This window comes from Hyperolius riggenbachi, chromosome 4, assembly GCF_040937935.1.
Source record: "Hyperolius riggenbachi isolate aHypRig1 chromosome 4, aHypRig1.pri, whole genome shotgun sequence".
In the NCBI taxonomy this organism is placed as follows: domain Eukaryota; kingdom Metazoa; phylum Chordata; class Amphibia; order Anura; family Hyperoliidae; genus Hyperolius; species Hyperolius riggenbachi.
The window spans coordinates 194373209-194394299 of record NC_090649.1 but is presented as its reverse complement, the minus strand read 5'-3'; the positions used below and the strand labels follow the sequence as shown (position 1 = coordinate 194394299).

General features: G+C 42.1%; 1 protein-coding gene across 1 annotated transcript in view; it reads right to left on the bottom strand.

Annotated features, from left to right (window-relative positions):
- LOC137571678 (probable cation-transporting ATPase 13A4) overlaps nt 1–21091 on the bottom strand; it is a 144164-nt gene that overhangs the window by 73524 nt on the left and 49549 nt on the right. Inside the window, exons 4-10 of the mRNA XM_068281179.1 lie at nt 19238–19308; nt 19077–19157; nt 10242–10311; nt 6742–6876; nt 6573–6645; nt 2961–3092; nt 1506–1670 (exon numbers count right to left, since the gene is read on the bottom strand). Coding sequence (XP_068137280.1) covers nt 1506–1670; nt 2961–3092; nt 6573–6645; nt 6742–6876; nt 10242–10311; nt 19077–19157; nt 19238–19308 — 727 coding nt within the window. The remainder of the gene's footprint in view (nt 1–1505; nt 1671–2960; nt 3093–6572; nt 6646–6741; nt 6877–10241; nt 10312–19076; nt 19158–19237; nt 19309–21091) is intronic.

The following is a 21091-nucleotide window of genomic DNA, read 5'->3' as shown; positions in this document are numbered from 1 at the left end:
TTCTGTGGTGATTAATTGCTGGGCTTGACCTGGCTGCTTTAGCTGCTGTCACTTGTATCCGTGGCATGGCTGGCTACACTTTCCTGCAGGCTGCCTTGGCCCCCAGTCTGTTTCTCATGTGCTGGAGAGAGGGGGTGGAGGTCTGTCTCCACACTGTTGCGTCTGATGTGCTCTCTGCTGTTCACTGTCTCTCCACTACTCATATCACCTCTCCTTTGCTTTCAGCGTCTTCTCTGCCCTCCCTGCTCCTTCCCTCTGCAGTTTAATGGCCTCTCTCTCTTCCCTCCATTCCTCTGCTGGCCTCGCTATCCACCCTCCCTGTCTCCTGGCCTCTCACCCTCCCTCCGCTGTCTTCTCTGCTCTGCTGCTCGCTCTGGCTGTCAGTGGAGGTGCTTTATGCTTCCTACGAGGCGCCACCTGATGACGTAAAATGTAAATGCCCGCAGGTTTCCCAGTGTCCTCTGCGAACCTGCCGGCTGTAACCACGTGACTGCCGCTGCAGGCTATGTCACAGCCTCACAGGTGGGATGGGCTAATTAAATGATTTATTTTATAATTTTTTTTACATGTTTTTGATCATATAGTGTTAACTTTTTGCCAGTAATTTTTTGAAAGGATGCTGTTGATCTATTTTGGTATTTATAGTTCAGGTCCTCTTTAAGGGGATGTTATGTCTGTCTTCTTTGTTCCATTTACTAAAAGCTCATCTAAACCAACCTTTCTTAACCACTTGCCAACCGCACACTCATACCTTGCGGTGGCAAAGTGGTAGCTGGAGGACCAGCGACGCACATCTGCGTCGCCAGGTGCCTCCCTAATTAATCAGGAAAGGCCGCTCGCGCGAGCGGCCGTTTCCTTTTAGATCACCTAGCGGGTTGCCGTGAATAGCCTGCGAGCCGCTGATTGCAGCTCGCAGACTAAATGTAAACGCAGGAGACATTTGTCTCCTTTGTTTACATTGAACGGCGCTGCGCAGCAGCGCCGTAAGGCAGATCGGCGATCCCCGGCCAATCAGTGGCCGGGGATCGCCGCCATGTGACAGGGGACGTCCTGTCACAGGCTGCACAGGACGGATAGCGTCCTGTGCAGCCCCGATCACCAGGGGGGACAGGTAGGAGAGGGAGGGGGGAGTTTCGCTGTGGAGGGGGGCTTTGAGGTGCCCCCCCCGCAAACCTCAGGCAGGCAGGAGCGATCAGACCCCCCCTGCACATCATCCCCATAGGGGGAAAAAAGGGGGTGATCTGATCGCTCTGCCTGCAACCTGATCTGTGCTGGGGGCTGCAGAGCCCACCCAGCACAGATCATAAAAAACAGTGCTGGTCCTTAAGGGGGGGGGGGGGGTAAAGGCTGGGTCCTCAAGTGGTTAAAAAACCCACACCATACGAGAAACTTGAAAGAAATGTTGAGATCTTCAAAACATATTTTGGTATCTTTATAAAGACAAAAATCAGTGTGATCACAAAAAATAAAAGAATTACAAAGTTAAAAATGTATTTCTGGCATACCAGTCTGTAAGACAACAGCTTTCACAAGATCTTGGCCTTTTGTCTGAATCACTTGCGTTCCACAGAACAGAATATGCCTCTTGTAATCATCACCACTGTGTGCCATCCATGGTATAGAATTGTCAATATTTGGAAGTGGTGTCTTTGTCACTGGAATACTTTCTCCTAAAAAAAAAAAAGTTAACTAAGTAAATTACACTGGTAAACCATGGTGCTGATAACTAAAGTGTGTTATGTTTAAACTGGATATCTGTGTGAATGTATCAGCTAGATACAAAAAATACGGTAGAATTTGCTTTTGTGGCACTACTTGTGATTGATGATGGGGGCGAGGGGGACACAGGGTTTTTGCTTAGGGCACCAGATAGAGTAATAATAATTCCTTTTCCTTTTTTTGTATAGCGCCTTTCTCCTGTCGGACTCAAAGCACTTATGAGGCAGCCACTAGAGCGCACTCAGTAGGCAGTAGCAGTGTTAGGGAGTCTCGCCCAAAGAACTCCTTACTGAATAGGTGCAGCTTACTGAACAGCCAGAGCCGAGATTCGAGTACAAATAGCCCTGTGCTTCCTCCTGTCTCTGTCCTGTTTCTTGTGACCTGGCAGCACACATGTAACTTGACTAGACTGCAGAGTCACAGGGAAAAGGCAGCCAGCGGAGGATGGAGACAGAACGCAGGAGGAGTGCACCAGTGGACAGATCAGTATACTCTCCTGCCAACACTCTGCAGTAAGCAGTTCTATAGATCTTTACTAGATTTCAAAGTGAAATCTATAAAAAAAAAAAATCTGTTTGCAATGTGTGGCAGTAATAGATCCCTTTTAAAAAAATACAAAATCCAGACTCCTCACCTTGAGCTAGGACATTTAAACAGTTGTAGATTTAATGGGGAGGTGCTGGAAGGGGGTGTGGCAAGCAAAACAGCAAAACATCAAAATTAACTTCCGCACACTCATGCAAATCCTCATGCGAATCCACTTACAAAAATCATGCAGCAATCAATGCTGTTCCTACAGCTAAGTTAAAAGCTAGGATCTTCGTTACAAGAATAAAGTCTCTTGCGTAGTCACATACACCGCGTAGAGGTAGCCCAGTGTCGTATGTGTCCTAACTCTGGCCCTGTAACATGCATAGCACAAACATGTGTGCATTCAGCGCATCAAAACCTATCTAGGGAATAGGAGCACATATCCTTAACGTCCTCCCTGGGACAGAGAGAGAGAGTTGAAAAATCACATGGGAGTAAGTAAGGGTGTAAAATTTGGTTATTAATAACACTTGTGCTCTTGGGAATAACTGATGACTATTCGCTTCATCTGTAATCTGGAAAGTGTGCAAAGGTAAAATTACAGTAGATTGAGAGGTGTCACTATCTCCTAGTGAATTATATCTTCTTATATTCAGAAATTTGTTGTATTTTGTCTATAGAAAAAGTTTCTAGAGTTCTCAGTATGGTACCTGTCAACATTGCTTCATTCACGGTGCACCCTCCACTTAATAATATAGCATCACACGGCAGAAAAGGATTGCTCCCACCCAGTACAATAACATCTCCAGGAACCAGAGACTGGGACTGAACTTCTTCAACCTCTGAAAAAAAATCACGTGAAGGTGTAATAAAGGGAAGTATTTGTTTATTATATTTATTACTGTGCAATTTTACCCAAAATCTATCAAAGAATGTTGATGACAGGAATATCTCCTGTACTCAGTATTTTAGTCTGAAAAATGAAAGAAAATGGAAAGATGGGTGGAATAAAATTGGGTGCATTTAGTCATTTGTAATAGGTGAAGTCTTGGTCAGAAATTGCTGTGAGCACATTTGTCTACTTTTTTACTTTGTTTGATTAAATTTCAACACAGTATGTAGCGTCTCAAGCTAAGTTATCCCTCCCCACCTTATGGTGCCCATCAATGCTTCATTTTTTAGCGAAAAACCATATTTTCAATAAGATCCTTCAGATTGAAAGAAAATTTTCTATTTAAAGGAAAACTATTAAAGTTAATTTTTTTTCCTGAAGCCCTTTTTGGAGTTAGAAGGGACTTAGTAATGGATAATGGTAGTAAAAGAAAAAAAAATCCATCAGCTTATCAGTTCTTGTAAAGTGCTAGGACAGTGCAGGGGTGACTGGTGACATATTCTTCTATTCAGTGTGTCATCATAGGCCATAACAGGAATGCCTTTCTTCCTCTGCATTAGCCTTGCTGGACATGAATAAACAATCCATGATGTGCCGACAGCAGAGAGGCTTCTTATCTGAGGGCAGATTATTCCACATGCTGTACTGAGAAAATGACTGATTGAATCAGTGCATTTTTAACTTACCAAACACAGAATTTCTAACTTAACTGGGTTTCAGGGGAAAAAAACGTAAACTTTGATAGTGTTCATTTAATCGATCCACACCACTAAAGAATCCAACTTGTCAATAGGCAGGTATTACTGCGCTCCAATACCTCTCACGGAGGTTTAAAACCCTGTAAATAATCACAGACAAGTGCACATAGTGCAAAGTATTGCCACAATAAAGCTGAAATCCGCACCACGTGAATGCACTCCTGGGGGTAGTGCCACCACCTTGGGAAAGATATAGTCAAACTCCCCCTATGTAGCCCCACTCACCAGAAGCGCGTCTTGTCACACTGCATATAAATAATCGCCGGTCAGCCAGGCTTCTCTTAAAAGCAAATCCAATATTTATTTGATACAAACGCCAGACAGTGGATCCCACAATAGCAGCTCAGTCCGCGGTACAGAACGCACGCCACCGGGTTTCTCACTTCCTTACTGTGACGTCATCATGTTCCTCATGCTCCGTCCTACGCGTTTCATCAACGTTGTGACTCATTCAGGGGCTAGAGGATAGCGATTGACGTCTCCCTAAAAATCTGTAACCGCACCCTTACCACCAGGAGTGCATTCACGTGGTGCGGATTTCAGCTTTATTGTGGCAATACTTTGCACTATTTGCACTTGTCTGTGATTATTTACAGGGTTTTAAACCTCCGTGAGAGGTATTGGAGCGCAGTAATACCTGCCTATTGACTAGTTGTGAAGGTGAAGTGACCTTTTTCTTGCTGCGATCCCCTGTCATAATCCTTTTACCATTGGAGCGCAGTGACATTTCATAGATTGGAAAGAATCCAACTTGTGATCATATCTCCACTAGTAATGATTGATTATATCTATGTAAAAAAATCTGCTAAATGGAACAATCATTTAATTAAATAAACAATCATTAATGTGATCATTCAGCATTATTTGGGCCCATCAGCTTCTCTGTTTTCATGCAACAAGTGAAAAATTACTTCTGCAAATGTTTCTTTTAAAGGGAGAACGTTTTTATGTATGCAACTAGACTAATCAGGGTATAAATTCTACATGAGTGAGACCAGTTGGAGCTTTTCCTTGCCTGACTGTTCCTGTGTGTGAGTCCAGAATAACTGAGTTGAGCTTATTCTTGACACTTGGCATGATGGAGATGGAGTCTTATCTTAAGTAAACCCCTGTTGGGCCTGCTGGGCACTCTTGATTAGACTACAGAGAAACCACCACAACACCTGTCACCACCAGTTCAGCAATACTTGTTCCACTCTCAACTTGAGCATCTTGAAAAACAGCAAAGTTCTGACATGATTGAAAGATCCTTTAGAAAGCAATGGTTGCTCTTCCTGTGCCTTTTAAAGCTAATGTAAAGCTAATGTAACGCCATTTTTTTTTAAAAGGCAGATACTCACCTAAGGAGAGGAAAGGCCCGGTGCCCCCGGTGCTGCGCTGGCTCCTCCGTTCGTATCCCCCGCCGAGGGGACTTTGGAAGTCTCCAGGAGCCGAGTCCTCCCGAAGACAGGCGGTGCACACGCGAGTACGTCATAGAGGGTGAGCGCGCGTGTGCAGTGTAGAGCGGCCCGTCTCCGGGAGCACTCGGGCTCCCAAAGCATTTCCAAAGCCTCCCTTCAGCCGGGAGACAGCGGTATTTGACCGAAATGGTCGAATACCACTACGGGGGAGCCAGGACAGCAGCGGGCCCTGGGAGAGGAAAGGGAATGCTCTATGGAACCCAGAGCCTCCCTCTCCTTAGGTGAGTATCTGACTCTTTAAAAGTAAAAGTAAAATACATAGATACGATTTTTGGTGCAAAACCAATGTCACCATTATTATTATTTTAGGATAAAATAATCCAATTCAAGTTAAGTGGAGCTCAAAGATCTAACAATAAGAGTAGATATCATACAGACTAAGCATCTCCTGTAAGTACAGATGACAATGTCATAAGTGATCCATCATGCTGGATCACTAATGACCAACGTCTATTGTTGTTTTTTTGTAGTGCCTGCACCTCTCAATCACCCCTATCCTTCTACATAGAAAAGAACAAGCAGCAGGAAAGTGTCAAATCAGAAAATAGAGGATGGTCTATGAAATGCCCTCCTACAATTGTCTAAAATTAAACATTATAAAAAAGTTGGTGGTTCCCCATATGCTATATGCCGCAAAAGCTTATTTCCTTTTCATTGGAAGACGACATACGTTACAACAGTTAGAGATTGGTTCACTTAACTGAATGAAATTCAGCAAATAGAGGAAACTGTACTGGAAAGTAAAGATAAATATAACAAATAGTAAATGATTTGGGCAACTCGGATTGATTACAAAGATTCACCAGAGTGTCTTAGTTATGTTCAGAGTTCCCCATAATCTAGGAACAAGCCTCTAATCTGTGCATCTGTACAAAGTTTGTTCCCAGGCTGTGTCCAGATGACAATTGTTTAAAATGTGTATGAAACTTTACCTGCAATTTAACTAAAACAGGATGTATGGTAATCAAGATGTCTGGATTGTCCTCATTATGTACAGAGTGACCAACACACAATGTATGGGCATTACTCTAACCTTGTAATGTGAGATCATTTGGCTGTTTAAGCTTCTCTTGGCACACGTGAACAGACATTTCTACTTCTACAACACAAGGTCAGCCCTCTTCCACTAAGCCCTTTTCATTTTTACCTCGCTATAGTTAAAGTGACGCTGTAGAGTCAAGGCATGTACAGAAGGCAAGTAACTACTATTACCTCCATTTTTGTGCAGAACGGTGACCATAATACTATTGTTCGATGCTGACATTTTGTGCAGTTTGGCAGATTGCTAGATAAAAAGATGAAAAAAAAATAGAAGAAAACCTTTGAATTTCATTGTTAAATTTTAGCAAACAATGAACTATATGGCTAAACGAATGCATACCTTTCTCAGATTGTATATCGTTGCAGAAATGGAGAAGAAGGTCATAAGTAAAATAGCAACACTATATTCAATGTAGGATGTTGCAATCCATATGCTCAGAGAATAGGCTTGAAAAACGTAAAATGGGTTGAAAACCTATACAAGAAAAGGAACAACAAATACACATTGATTATTACAGCTAATACATTTTTTATGAAACAGAAAAAAAAACCCAAACATTTCTTTTGGTTAGATGTGGGTTTCTGATCCAAAGAGGCCCTGCACGTTGAATTTTAGGAGTGATACATATATCCGCCTTTTATTTGGATAAAACTGGAGTCACAATACTAATAATATTTTTCCTGTCCTAGTTGCCGCTGTTTGAGTGAAGTGAAGCTAAGTGACTAATTACAAGCTGTGTACTATTTATTTATTTATAAAGCGCCAATGTACTAGCTACAGCTCTTTGAAGGCCACTGTTGTGCTATCACCAGCCTCATTGTACTGTATACAAGTCTGTCCCTGGGTAATTTCCAGATGCAATTTATCCCAGGCTTGTGCCATGCTTGTGTTTTATACTGCATCTGGAAGAAACGTGAAGTGAATCCAACTGACTGACTACTAAGGCTGACTGACTATCATTAATTCTGTCCATCCTAGCTGACACTATTAACCTTCTTCCACCCTAGCAGACATTACTGGACCTCTCCATTCTGTTTGACACTATTATTAACATAAGAAAAGGGGGATATGTGCTTAAGGGGAGGCTCCAGGAATTTTTTAGTGAGCGTTCTAGGCAGGTGCTGGATCCACTGCATGCGGCAGTAAAAACCTCCTTAGCAGTAACCCCAAGTCAGGCTTAGGCTGGAAATCTGCAGCTCAGAGCAGTAACCTCAAGCCTGACTCTGTATTTAAAATGCAGTGGTAATTTTGAAATGCTTAACGGGTACCTAAAGCGGCATGAAAATTATAAATAAAACATACTGCCTGCTCCATGCCACCTCCTGGCTGAATGTGCGCCGCTCCCCACCGCTCTCTGTGGCCCCGTTCATCCTCCACAGCCGGCGGAGGAAATGCAAGATGGCCGCAACTCGGAAGTACTTCCTGGGTCATGGCTTAGCCCTGATAGGAGGAAGATGCTGGAGGCGGGGAAGCGAGCTGACGGAGGCGGGGGGTGAGCTGAGTGATGCAGGAAGGGGCATTCCTAATGCTGGTACAGGCGTAATGCAGGAGTGCCCTTCCAGCAAAGGAGGCTAGCGACAATCACACTGACAGTGGCACCAGAAGGACACATTCGGCTGAGAACATGCCTCTGTGCCGTATAACGTATATACAATCATCCTCGGGTACATTTTACCACCATATTATGTTGCTAAAGACCCTGTCATGTTGTATGAAGGAGAGAGGTAAAAAAATAATTATTACTTCTTTTTAGGCTTTCTAAGGTAAAATGCAGTTTGCATTCTCTAAGAAATAAAGTATGGAGAATTTAACCTCCTGTGGACCGACGCAGTACAAATTTACGTCCAGCAGGTGGTGCTGCCACTCTGAATGGAAGTAGATTCTACGTCGCACTGAATTGCGTGTCCTGCCGTTACCACCGATACCGCCGCTCTACATCCACCGCAACTCACTCGCTCTGCCGTCTATAAGATGGCAGAGCTCTGTAAGCAGGTCAGGAGCCACTTTCATTGGCTCCTGACCGTGTGATCCCAGAGAGCCAATCACATGGGCTCCCATTGATAGACAGCATCAGGAGCCAATGAAAGGGGCTCTTGACCGGCTGTCAACACTCTGCCGTCATAGAGACGGCAGAGAGAGAAGCCTGCAACGATGGGGCAGCATCGTGACCGGCGAGAACAGTGGATTATTGTGCCGATTTGTCGGGAAGCAGCGTTTTACTGTACCAGCAGTCTCTGGTCCTTAAGGGGGCAGAGACAGCTGGCACAGAAGTGGTTAATTTAGCAACCACTTGTTACTCATTCATAGATTAAAGTTGGCTTATGATTCAGAAGTTGAACACGGTGATTAAGCAAATGTTTTAACATTTTTTTACGTGCTCTGCAAAATCCCTTATTTACTTGTTCTGTTTTTCTTGGCCGACTAAAATTCACTAGTTGTGCACATTGCGTGATATTTGATTTGGAGGAGCTATTTGTTTTGTCTTTTTGTAATGTCAAAATCTATTATTTATGGTTACATTTTTTTATTTAGATCACTAACATTTCTTGCAACTCCTAAATGGAACATGGCATCTCTCATTGATATTAATTTTGTTATAAGAACATTTAATGTATATTCACTATTCCATCAAAAACAATTTTACATTGAAAAACTTAATTTAAATTCTGAAATGAATATGATGAAAGTGAGCATTTGTTTGAGTTATATTTACAATACACATCACACCAGAGGCTTGATTGGCATCTTTTAGATTTATCTGCAAGTTTCATTTGTTCAGAGCCTCTGACGCCTGGTCACATAATGAGATGCATTCAAAGCCAGATTTATACTTTTTGCCAACTCTAGGCCAGCATTGTTGTAGCTCCATTCCATGTGTTGCAGCTGCCCTCCCATTACATGTGCAGTCCCCTCTTCCATGTGTATCATTCACAAACAGCAGTCCCTTTCTTTACTGTGCACCCTCTGTGGGTGGCAGCCAGCAACCTGTTCCGTTGGATGCTACCTTTTTCCAGCATCGCCGTTTATATGAAGCATCCCCTCTTCCATGTCCAGTTTTCCCCTTGGGCAGCAGCCCCTCGAGGTATAAAACTTTGTAGTCTTTCTGGAAATCCAGCCATGGATTTGCTGACTGATTAATCAGCTCCTATTAACAACCCACATGTGTCCTTTGGGAGTGAATAAAACACTGAATTGCTAGCTGATTGATGCCTTTGTTTACATTAAGGCTCGGTTCCCACTTGAGCCGGATAGTGGCCAGGGGGAGTGGACAGTGTAGTGACCGCTTTGATGGTCCACTGTGGTCTGGCAGTATTCCGGGGCAGATGTGTTACCAACATAGGCTACAGTATATGCTATGGTCTGCTGTTCCAGGATTATTGTGGACTGCACAGAAGTGCAGTCTGCTTACCACAATGGATCCAATGAACCCATTGCAGGCTAACAAGTGTAAACCACTCCTATATATGAAATAGGAGCCGTTCACGGTCACTTTTGCAAAGAGCAGAGAACAGACAAAAAAATATCCTTTCTCAGCTATAGTGGGATCAGAGTGGGAACTAAATATATATAAATACTTAAATAAATAAAATAAATACACTATTAAGAAGTTTGTTTAGTTTTTAAAGGACCACTTACACCTTACATATAAGCACCAAGTAAGTTACTTGAAGTAACTAAACAGGACTCCCAGGCAGGTTGTTAGCAAGGGCAGATTTTTGCACTTTATAGTGAGCATATATATATATATATATAGTGAGTGAGCTACCTTGTATTGGTGTTGCATAAATATTCCAGATTTCATTGTATGTTTGTTATATAAGCAATTTGTATGATCCTACCTCTTTAAAAAGTAATTTCCAAATTGGAATAACCTTCACTGTAATAGTGTTGAGTCCACAGATTTGTCGTCTGGTCAAACACAAAAATACAGATCGTGAGTATTCAAACATTGTACAGATATTTATGTATAGGCAAGGCCAAATGTCCGTTTGCAAATTTTACTGCAAAAATTTGTGTAGGGAGCATTTGTAGCCAATTATTACAGCAAACATTTGCATTCGTGTGAGCTCCATTGACTTTAATGGCAGGCGAACTTCTACGAACCTTCGGGCATTTCTGCAGCCACAATTTCTTAAAAAAAAAAGTGTACAAAGTGTCCAAAAACCCAGAGGGGGCATTACGCGGGGGAGGGGGAGAAAGGGGGGAATCAATGGCAAAATAGTCATCAAAAATAACGTATTTTACATATATGCTTGTTAGATTGTTTTAAAAGAAATGTCAAGGGCCGCTGACTTTAAGGGTTAATAGCAAAGCCCCCATACATGCTAGAATAACCAAATGTGCAGGGTATGCTAAGGAGACCCGTGAGAATAAGTGTAGAGATCTTGAAGTTTTTGAGAAAAAAAAATTGATTTTACATTTGCAATAGGATTATTTTTGTTTAAATGTTAATTCATTATTACATATAGTGAATTAACCTATCAGTAGTGTAAATTGATATATTTCAAATGAAGGAGGAGTGAATTTGATGCCAGGGAATCCAGGTGGTCAGTATGCAGTGTGTAATTACCCACTGTAAACCTGATGGAAATTGCAACGCTTTGGCCAGGGATCGCGTGACTGCTGCTACATTGATTTATAAGGATCCCTGGCAAATGTACCTATGATTTGTCCATTAAAAAGTTAAATTTAACAAAAATAAAATGATGTGGGGTCCCCCTTCCCAAACCTCTTTAACCCCTTGTTACCCATGCAGGCTGGAATTGCCTGGGATAGATTGAAGAGTCCAGACCATGGGAGGCTCCGCAGCCTGAGCTATGCTAGCACCACATGGTCCATGGTATGGGGAACTCTGGAAGATAGGGGCAGCCAAGCTTCCATTTCTACCTTGGAGCCCTTGTCCAATCCATGTACAAGGGATTCTTTCCCATCTCTGGGGCCCAGGAGGAGATGTCGATGTCCTTGGATTGGGGGGGTTACATTTTGGCATCTGGAAGTCCCTTTTAAGAAGGAGACCCCCAGATGCTTGCCCCTTCCACTGGTGAAATGAGCATGGGGTACTGAGGTGAAAGAGGGGGTAAACAAAGAAATAAAAACTCAACCCTGAAAAAAGTCATTTATTAATCTTAATTACAGTAACCATAAATACTTACCTTTCCTCACTCCCACGACAGTATCCTCGGAAATGATCCAATTAATCCTCTTGATACCAGACAAAGGACGGAGTATGCCACACGCATCGATCCCTGCCCTAATGACCGATGGACAGCGACCCACACATTGAACCCATCCCCAACCATGGACTTGCTATACTAAGTTTAGCAAGCCCTGGAACAACTTTCAAATTCTCTCCAGTGCCACCTATTGATCTTTTAACAGCCCAATGAGGATTCCCATTGATTTTTTAAAAAGACCAATAGGGGGGCACTGGAAGGGACTTCAAAGATGCTCCAGGGCTTGCTATACTTAAAGCGGTATTAAAGTCTGACATAATATTCAATAAAAATGTGTTTTCCTACTTTCTATAACCCATACAGTTATCATTTGTGCTTCTGTGCACAAGTATTATTATTCATTTAGAAATTACAAATTCCCAAAGTACAGTTTATTTGCTGCCATTGCATTTTATTCATAGCATAGTATTTATATATTGTAATGTACCCAGTGATTATTTCTGAGCTGTCTGTGATCTGCACACATTAAGGTAGACATACATATAGCTATTTGGCTGTACGATCGGCCATTCGATTCGATCATTTTATAGAATCGAGGGAAGAATCAAGTGTGTTCCAGAATTCCCAATTGGTGAAAAGTGGCTGATAGCATGTTGAATCGACCAGCTTAGTTGATCGAGCAGGATGCAAGATATCTGTCAACTGCACAGGAATGGGCTACTGTTCACATGTAATTTGATCAATTCTGAATAGATTTTTGCATTCAGAGCAAGGAGACACAACATCAGTCAGACTGAATGTGAACGTGAATCGCATAGGATATCGTTTGTAGTATGTAAATCACTAATCGATTAACTTTCGATCAACCATATTGAAGTCAATTCCTTAATAAATTTGATTGCTTTGTTAATTGAATCAGGATCGCTAGATGTATGGCTACCTTTAGAAGGCGTTTCAGCACTGCCAGAGAATATTTACATTCCTCTCTTGCTACAATTAAGTAACACAAGATAGTGTTATCACCACTTCAGATGCGGATCTCACTGTAGGGAGCTTTCTATTGAAAACATAAGTCCTGTGTTTAACTATTTGAATGCTGTTCTGCTAAAAAAATGTGGTAGTATATTATATGCTGTAAATAATCTTTTAGCGCATAGAAGAAATGCTGGGTTTCATACCACTTTAGTATAGCAAGTGCCTGGTTGGGGAATGGAAAGGTCCAACGTGTGAGGTGCTGTTTATTGGAGCATCTGGGCAGATATTGACATGTGCGGTGTTCTCTGTTGTTCATCAGGTATCGAGAGGATATTTCATGTTGGATCATTTCTGACGATAAGGTCTCTCATTGGAGTAACAAAAGGTTATGATTAATTAAGATTAATGAAGGACTTTTTTCTTTTTTTTATTCTTTGTGGAAATGGGTAAGGGGTATGTTAGTACCCCTATATTAATACTAATTTTACCTGGGGAGAAGCGGGCATCTGGGGGTCACCTTCTTAAAGGGGACTCTCAGGAGTTGGGGAAGAGCCCTTCGTGCATGAATTGGACAAGGGCTCTGGGCGAGAGAAGGAGGCTTGGCCACCTTCTCTTCCAGAGCCCCCCATACCATGGACTATAGTGTGCTGGTATAGGTCAGGTTGCGGAGCCCTACACGGTCCGGGTTCCACAATCTGGCTATCCCAGCCTTCATGGGTGACAAGGGGTTAAAGAGGCTTGAAAAGGGGGACCACACATTTTTTAATAACTTTTTAATGGTCAAATAATAGCTAAATTTTAAATTTGCAATATTGAGACTGTATAGCAATTCCTGGCCAAAGAGGTGAAAGTTACACAGTGTTTACAGGTGGTCATTAAACACTGCGTACTGACCATGTGGAAACTCCGGCAGGAAATTCACTGCTCTTTCTTTTGACATATGTAAATTTACAATACCAATAAGGTAATACATTATCTGTCATTTAACCACATTTTTTGAAACGTTTTTCCTACCGTAACTTTAAAATCAATTTTAACAACCGAATAAAAACCCCACTGTTCTTCCTTACCACTTAAGGACCACAGTGTTAAACCCCCCCCCCCCCCCCTAAAGACTAGTCCCTTTTTTACTAAATTGACCACTAAGGCCTCGCTGCAGGGCCAAACAACTCAGCACACAAGTGATCCCCCCCTTTTCTCCTCACCAACAGCGCTTTTCTCTGGGCTCCACTACCCATCTCTCCTTGCAGCATTATGACCCCAGGCTACCCTCCCCCCATGCAGCATTATGTCACTGGTGTTCTCCCCTCCCTCCGGTTCAGGAAGCGTCTGCCAGTGTATCACTCACCCTTCCTGTAGTGGTGGTCATGAGGTCATTAAATGAGAACCCTGAAGTTACAACAGAGAAGTACACTGCCAGAATACACAGGCGTGCTCCTGATCTCTGCATAGGTGGGGGATTCTGGGGGCACCAGTAATGCCCCCCTAATGGCAGCCATAGGACTTCAGATAATTATACCTTGTAGTTTTAACAGCTTCTAATCATCTGAACATGTTTGGGATGCCAGTCTATAACCATAATTTAGCCTAGGTCATAATACAGTTATGTGCTTTAGAAGAAACCATGTAGAGACTAGATTCAGAATTCTATTATGTTCTGTAATATTGTACTCTAGAATAAATGAATGGAAAGCAAGAACTCTTAACAATATATTGGCTGCAGAAGACCTATTATATACCTATAGGAGCCTGTTTATAAATCTGGTGATCAGCTGATTGCAATTAGAGATGTCCTGAATGGTTCGCCCGCGAACGGTTCCTGGCAAACTTTAAGTGGCGAAGGCGAACTTTTGCGGAAGTTTGATTCGCCCCATAATGCTCCATTGAGCAGAACTTTGACCCTCTACATCACAGTCAACAGGCACATTGTCACCAATCAGACTACACTCACTCTTGAAGCCCCACCCCCCCTTGTAAAAGGCAAGGTTCTGCAGTCGTTTTACTCACTCGTCTGCCTCCAGTAACTAGTTAAGGGACAGCTGCTGACAGACTCTGCTAGGGAGAGTTTAGTTAGGATCTTGTAGATTTGTTCCTAGCTGATTGTTATTCCTTATCCTCCCTCACTCCCTCCTGCCGGAGGGAGGAGGGTCTCATCTTCCAGGGAATTGTAGTATTTCAAAAACCAGCTTACATTCCGTGGCTGGAAATTGAACCCAGGTCTCAGTGTGCGGTAGGTAACTCATTTAACCTCTATACCACCAACAACACTACATGCTGAAGCCAGCCTAGCATGTACCATTATGATCAATCCAAGAGAAAAATTAGCTTGCTTAATCCACGAAATTGTACTATATCAAAAGCCAGCTTACATATCGTGGCTGGGAATTGAACCTAGGCTGGGCTGGGAATTGAAGCAAGATCTCAGTGTGCGGTAGGTAACTCATTTAACCACTATACCACCAGCAACACTACATGCTGAAACTTCTTGGAGCAGACTTACCTCCTCCCTCCAAAAGACACACATACATCCCCATAAAATCATTCAACAGAAACCGCGTGCACAGTCTTTGTGGTACACAGTCTGTGTGGCACAATTGGTTAGTGCGTTTGGCTATTAACTGCAAGGTTGGTGGTTCAAGCCCACCCAGGCATGGCCTTGCCTTTTGTGTTCAACAGTTGTCCGAAGAGAACCCCAGATAGCCAGGTAGATTCATCTCTCTCTCTCTCTCTCTCTCTCTCTCTCTCTCTCTCTCTCTCCTCCTCTCTAGTAGGGATGGTCACCGCTTTCCGCGGAATTGTATTTCCCGCAATTTTAGGCGGAAATTGGTCATTCCGTTCCATTTGGTCGGAACGGAATTGCTTTTTTAATCTGGCGGAATTCCGAAATTGCCTGTGAAATTCTGCCGGTATCCGTTGTTGGTTTTAAGCTGGAAATTCACTTCAATGGCATCAAGTCCTAGAGAGAGCGAGAGAGAGAGAGAGAGATCATTTTTCTCTTGGGTATATCACAATGGTACATGCTAGGCTGGCTTCAGCATGTAGTGTTGTTGGTGGTATAGTGGTTAAATGAGTTACCTACCGCACACTGAGACCTGGGTTTAATTCCCAGGCCAGCCTGGGTTTAATTCCTAGCCACGGTATGTAAGTTTGCTTTTGATATAGTACAATTCCGTGGATTAAGCAAGCTAATTTTTCTCTTGAATTGATCATAATGGTACATGCTAGGCTGGCTTCAGCATGTAGTGTTGTTGGTGGTATAGTGGTTAAATGAGTTACCTACCGCACACTGAGACCTGGGTTCAATTCCCAGCCCAGCCTGGGTTCAATTCCCAGTCACTGTATGTAAGCTGGCTTTTGAAATACTACAATTCCCTGGAAGATGAGACCCTCCTCCATCTGGGAGGAGGGAGAGAGAGAGGGAGGATTCCTGGTGTCATAAAGCAGTGTAGGCCTGCAATTGAACATTCAATGAGATTTATGACCTTAAAACACTGCTTTGTATTAAATCCAGATTTTTTTTCTGGGACTTTTGATGTGTATTTTACTCAACTATGTCTTCCTCCAGGTATTAGACCCCATGAAACATCTTTTCTATCATTTTTCCAATCAGCAGAAATTTTTCAAAATTTTGAAGTTCGCCTCCCCATTGAAGTCTATTGCGGTTTGCGAAAGTTTGCGCGAACCGAACCTTCCGCGAAAGTTCGCGAATGGTGTTCACGAACCAAAAATCGGAGGTTCGCGACATATTTCTACAAATAAAATGCCCCTCTTTTGACTAGCTGTTCCCATATTTACAAACTTTTGTAAATAATTGTCACATTTACAGGTGTTTCTGTCTCCACCCCCAATAATTACTGAAAATTACTGACAATAAACATATTCAGTAGCAATCACCTATCAGTTAGGTCCTCACTTAATTGCAAAGAGGAAAATGCTATTAAGTTCAATAGACAGAGTAGTGAAAGGGAAACTTTTTCAAACACCTGTTCACCACCTTTTGCTTGGGTCTCCACTTTAAAAAAATGGTGATCCGTTGCCATGATGTAAATAAAAAGCAGATTTTGTTTTAGCCATCAGGCTGATTACAACTCAGTTTAAGAGAACAGATCTTTGGATTACCACTTTAGTGTAATTGCTGTAAGTGATCAAAGCACATGGTTAAGCAGATTGCATTCACACCATTCAGCAATTCTTTATTCAAAGGAGAGTGGTTAGAGCCTTGTTTGGATTGCTGTTGCTGTCTGCATCTGTACTGGTTACATGTCCCCCAATTCTCTACACCATCTTAAGATTTTCTGACCAGCACCCAAGGAAATTGTCAATGCATTTATTGCAAAATCTTTATCTAAACTGGCTGTATTTGCAGCATACAATTTAGCATAGAATTGATAATAGTATTATAGCCAGCAAACTAATGCAGTAATAATAGCTGTCCTTGCACACTTTGGCTTGAAAAACGGCAAACATTCTGCCCAAAACAGCCTTTGCCAATGTCCAAAACCAATTGACTTTACATAGGAATCTGCTGTACTTACTTTGCAGCTCTGCCATATGGAGCTGTGCTATATGGAAAGGATGGCTATTATTTTTTACTATAATTGCACTTAATTATGTGTAGATGAAGATTATGCAATATATTTATCGAAAAATTCCTTTGGTACTGGTCAGGAGCTCTTTGGCCGATCTAAATATTGCCCACCTGTGTGTCCTGGTGGCTAGAATGTTGCACAGAGGTACTGTATTATAGAAATAATTATATGAAGTGCAACCCCTTCTACTCACATACTTCTTTCTACAGTACTCAACAATGTTATTGTTATTCTGTCTTCCATTTGGATAAAGGTATCTCAAGTTCCCATTGAGGTAACCATAGTTATATGTACAGCAAGTGTCAGCTTCAGAAATGGATTAAGATGAAATAGTGCCCTAGGCAAGATAGCAGTTTTTGCCCGCCACTGATGGTCAAGATTTAATGGGGGCTAGCATCCACCAGGCCCATAGACTCTCTGCCTAGAATTGCCTTGTGGATGACCTGGCTCTGGTCAGCTTATATTATCAGTGGGAAGATATCTATAAAAGCAGAAAGTTTTCCTTACACTACTTTCCAACCTATCTAAAGGCAAAATCAAGGTTTTGGCTTGAGTTCCACTTTACGTGCACATGGCGAAGGTCAGACAGATGGTGTATGCAAGATGGAAATCAACTCACTAGGAAAATCATACTAATGTTTGATCTAATTTGACTTCAAGCTTTTATTAATCTCTTCTTTGCATAACACTGACTTTCTGGAAAAGGGTCACTGATCACGGGTTCCTCTAATGAGGGTGAGTAGTCCACAAACATGGTGTATTTTTTATTTAATGAAGAATATTGTTCATCTGTAGACAATTCTTGGGATTTGCCGTTTAATACCAGAACATCTATTGCTATCACAGAGCTCACATCATGTTAATTTCACTTGTCTTAGGAAATATCAGTCTTTCCACCATTCTCAAACCTGCAGTGTGCCCACTGTGACATGTTTTGTTTTTCTCAAGTAGTCTGGGTAAGCATTCAATTATGCACATCCTGAAAATTAGACATATGCCAGTAATTTTATCTCAAACCTAATGTATTTGCTTTCTCCTTGACAATAAATGAGAACAGGATTGTAATGACAAGTCTTAGGCCCCATGCCATTTAAATGAGCAAGCACAACACTTGATGCATTACAAACTGTCTCCCAGCGTCTAACTCTGTAAGGTTGAGCCCTAACTTAAATGAGCTCTAGATCACAATAGCCCTCACTTCCCCCCTGCAAACAGCACCTCTATTGCCTAATCACTTCACTTACAGTATGCATCATTTTCTCACCATGGCACCCCACTCATTATATATCTCTATATTCCCCATTCATACTCTGGATTTCCTTACATCATCCCCAGCCTCCCCCCATTCTGAATGTTCACTTCTCCTCTGAAGTGACAGCTGCCCACCTCCTCCATATAGCTTCCCCATCTTCATCCTCACCACTCCCATCCTGGAGTGACAGCTCAACTCCTGTTAGTGACAACTCACTTCCCTTTACTTATAACCTTCTTGCAATCCTTGCAGTTGCAGCTCCCCCACCAAACATTTTACCTGCTCCTGTAGTCAGAGCCAAATCATTCACAAGGCAAACCTAGGCATTTGCATAGGGCCTGGAGAGAGTCTAGGGGCCTGGCAGATTCTAGCTTCCAGCAAATCTTACAAAAAAAATGCCAAGTGATTATGAATGGTGGGCAAAAACTGCTATCTTGCCTAGGGCCCCATTTCATCTTAATCCTTTTTTTTTACTTGTAGTGAAAGATAGCTTTCCCATACAGATCACCAATCCCCTTTGCACAGCTCCCTTTTTCTTTCCCCCTCTGGGTGACATCTCATTCCACCAACCTGTACTCTCATCCCCTCTGCTCCTCCTGGTATTGACAGCTCACCATTCCTGGTCAACAGAAGCAGTGATAGCTACAATCATTTTTAGTAACAGTGCCATACCCAAAATAGTACCTTATATCTTGTTCCTCCTTACTGAAACCGTGGCCATACTTTGCGTGAATTTCTGCACAGGAAAGAGACTCGTCCAGAATCCTGCAATTGGAACCCAGCATAGTTAAAATTCAGTTTAGCTTATTATTTCTATTTTTTGTAATTATTGTCCTTCAACTCACCCAATTTTCTGAAACTTGCTTAAAGTTGGGATCCATACATAACGTATTTTTTGCACTTCTATATATCGTACCTATAAGGTAAAATATATCAGCATGAAAATGAGTACTGTACAGACTTTGCAGAATGCTGTAAGGAACAGTCTGGTTGGTGGGTGAGAGAGTGTAAATCACAATGTATTGGCAGACATAAATCTAAGCATTATCCCGGCTGCGAGTGATGAGTCTGGGAATTGGAGATGTTTTAGCACGTCAGGAACAGAATGTCAGAATTAATTCTACATGCGAATATTTAATTTCAGCTTTGACAAAACCTTCCAGGTGTATAGGCAGTGACTACTGACATCACACAGGGACTAGCAAGGAGCTCTGACCAACCAGCAACATTGTTTACAATAGGGGACAGAATGTTTATCTAATGGTTGATTTGATTTCCAAGTCAAGGGGCAACAATCAACCCCAGCGATCACTTTGACAGGTATCTGGTCTGGTGTACCAATCGGAGAATAGTTCAGTGTGGCAGTGGTACTATGCAGATTATCTTGAAGGAAATTCATGAAGAAGCACGTGATCAATTTGATCAGATTGTTACAGTAAATTGTTAAAGTGGACCTGAACTCTTGCACAGGGCAGAAGGAAAACATAGAGAAATGCAACCTGTATGTATTTAGAGCGTTTAGCCTGTTTAATTCCCCCTCATTTTTGTCTGATCACCAGTTGTATTTTGATCTCTTCCCTGTGTCACATGGCAGATAAGGCAGATACGCTCATCTGAAAGCACAGGCTGTGAACAATATGTCTGCTTCCATGAATCAGGAAGTAGAAACAGTGCAAATTTAATTTAGGATTTGTATCAGCTGTAACAAAGAAATGTGGTTTGTTTAAAGGTTATTATGCTGTTGTGTATTTTTTAGAGCAGAGAGGATGTTCTGAGTGCAGGTCCGCTTTAAATGGAACCATATGATCATGCCTACTTCTGCTTCCTATGTAGGACAACCCAGGAAGCAATAGTGAGATATGATGATCACATGATACTCTACTGCTACTACTATGACATTTGTAACCCATCAAACAGAAACAGTTAAATCAATAATTTGCTCAGATAGAATACATGCTTCTTTATGAATTCTCTTTGAGAATAATTTATGCTTAATCAATTTTGTATCTCTACAAGTAAATCCAAATTCTTTCTATGGCTACTTTACTTTTGTTTGTAACTGGATATATAACATAAAGCTGGTGTTGTGTTATTTCTTATTTGGTTAAATGATAGAGGGAAGAATCACATATCTCTTATAGAGATGGCCCGAATGGTTCACCAGCGAATGGTTCCCGGAGAACTTCCGGGGTTTACGATCGCGGAGAACCGCAAACTTTTCCGGAAGTTCGGTTCGCCCCCATAGTGCATCATGAGGGTCAACTTTGACCCTCTACATCACAGTCAGCAGGCACATTGTAGCCAATTAGGCTACACTCCCTCCTGGAGCCCCACTCCCCTTATAAAAGGCAGGCAGTGTCAGGCTTTTCACTCACTCGTGTGCCTGCAGTAATGAGTGAAGGGATAGCTGCTGCAGACTCTCATAGGGAAAGCTTAGGCTTAGGCTCTTGTAGGCTCCTTAGCTTGCTCTTTGCTGATTCTTATTGCTAAAAAAGCACCTCACAACAGTTCTTTTGAGAGCTAATCTTGTTATTGTGATCTATTTTTTTTTCTGTGTGTCCCACTGACACTTGTGTTGCATAGACAGCCTTGGTAATTCCTACTGTGTGTGCCACTGCCAGGCCCAGCACATTTAGTGACTACTACCTGTGTGTGTGACAGGTGCACATTGTAATACCCACTGCATATACCTACCTGTT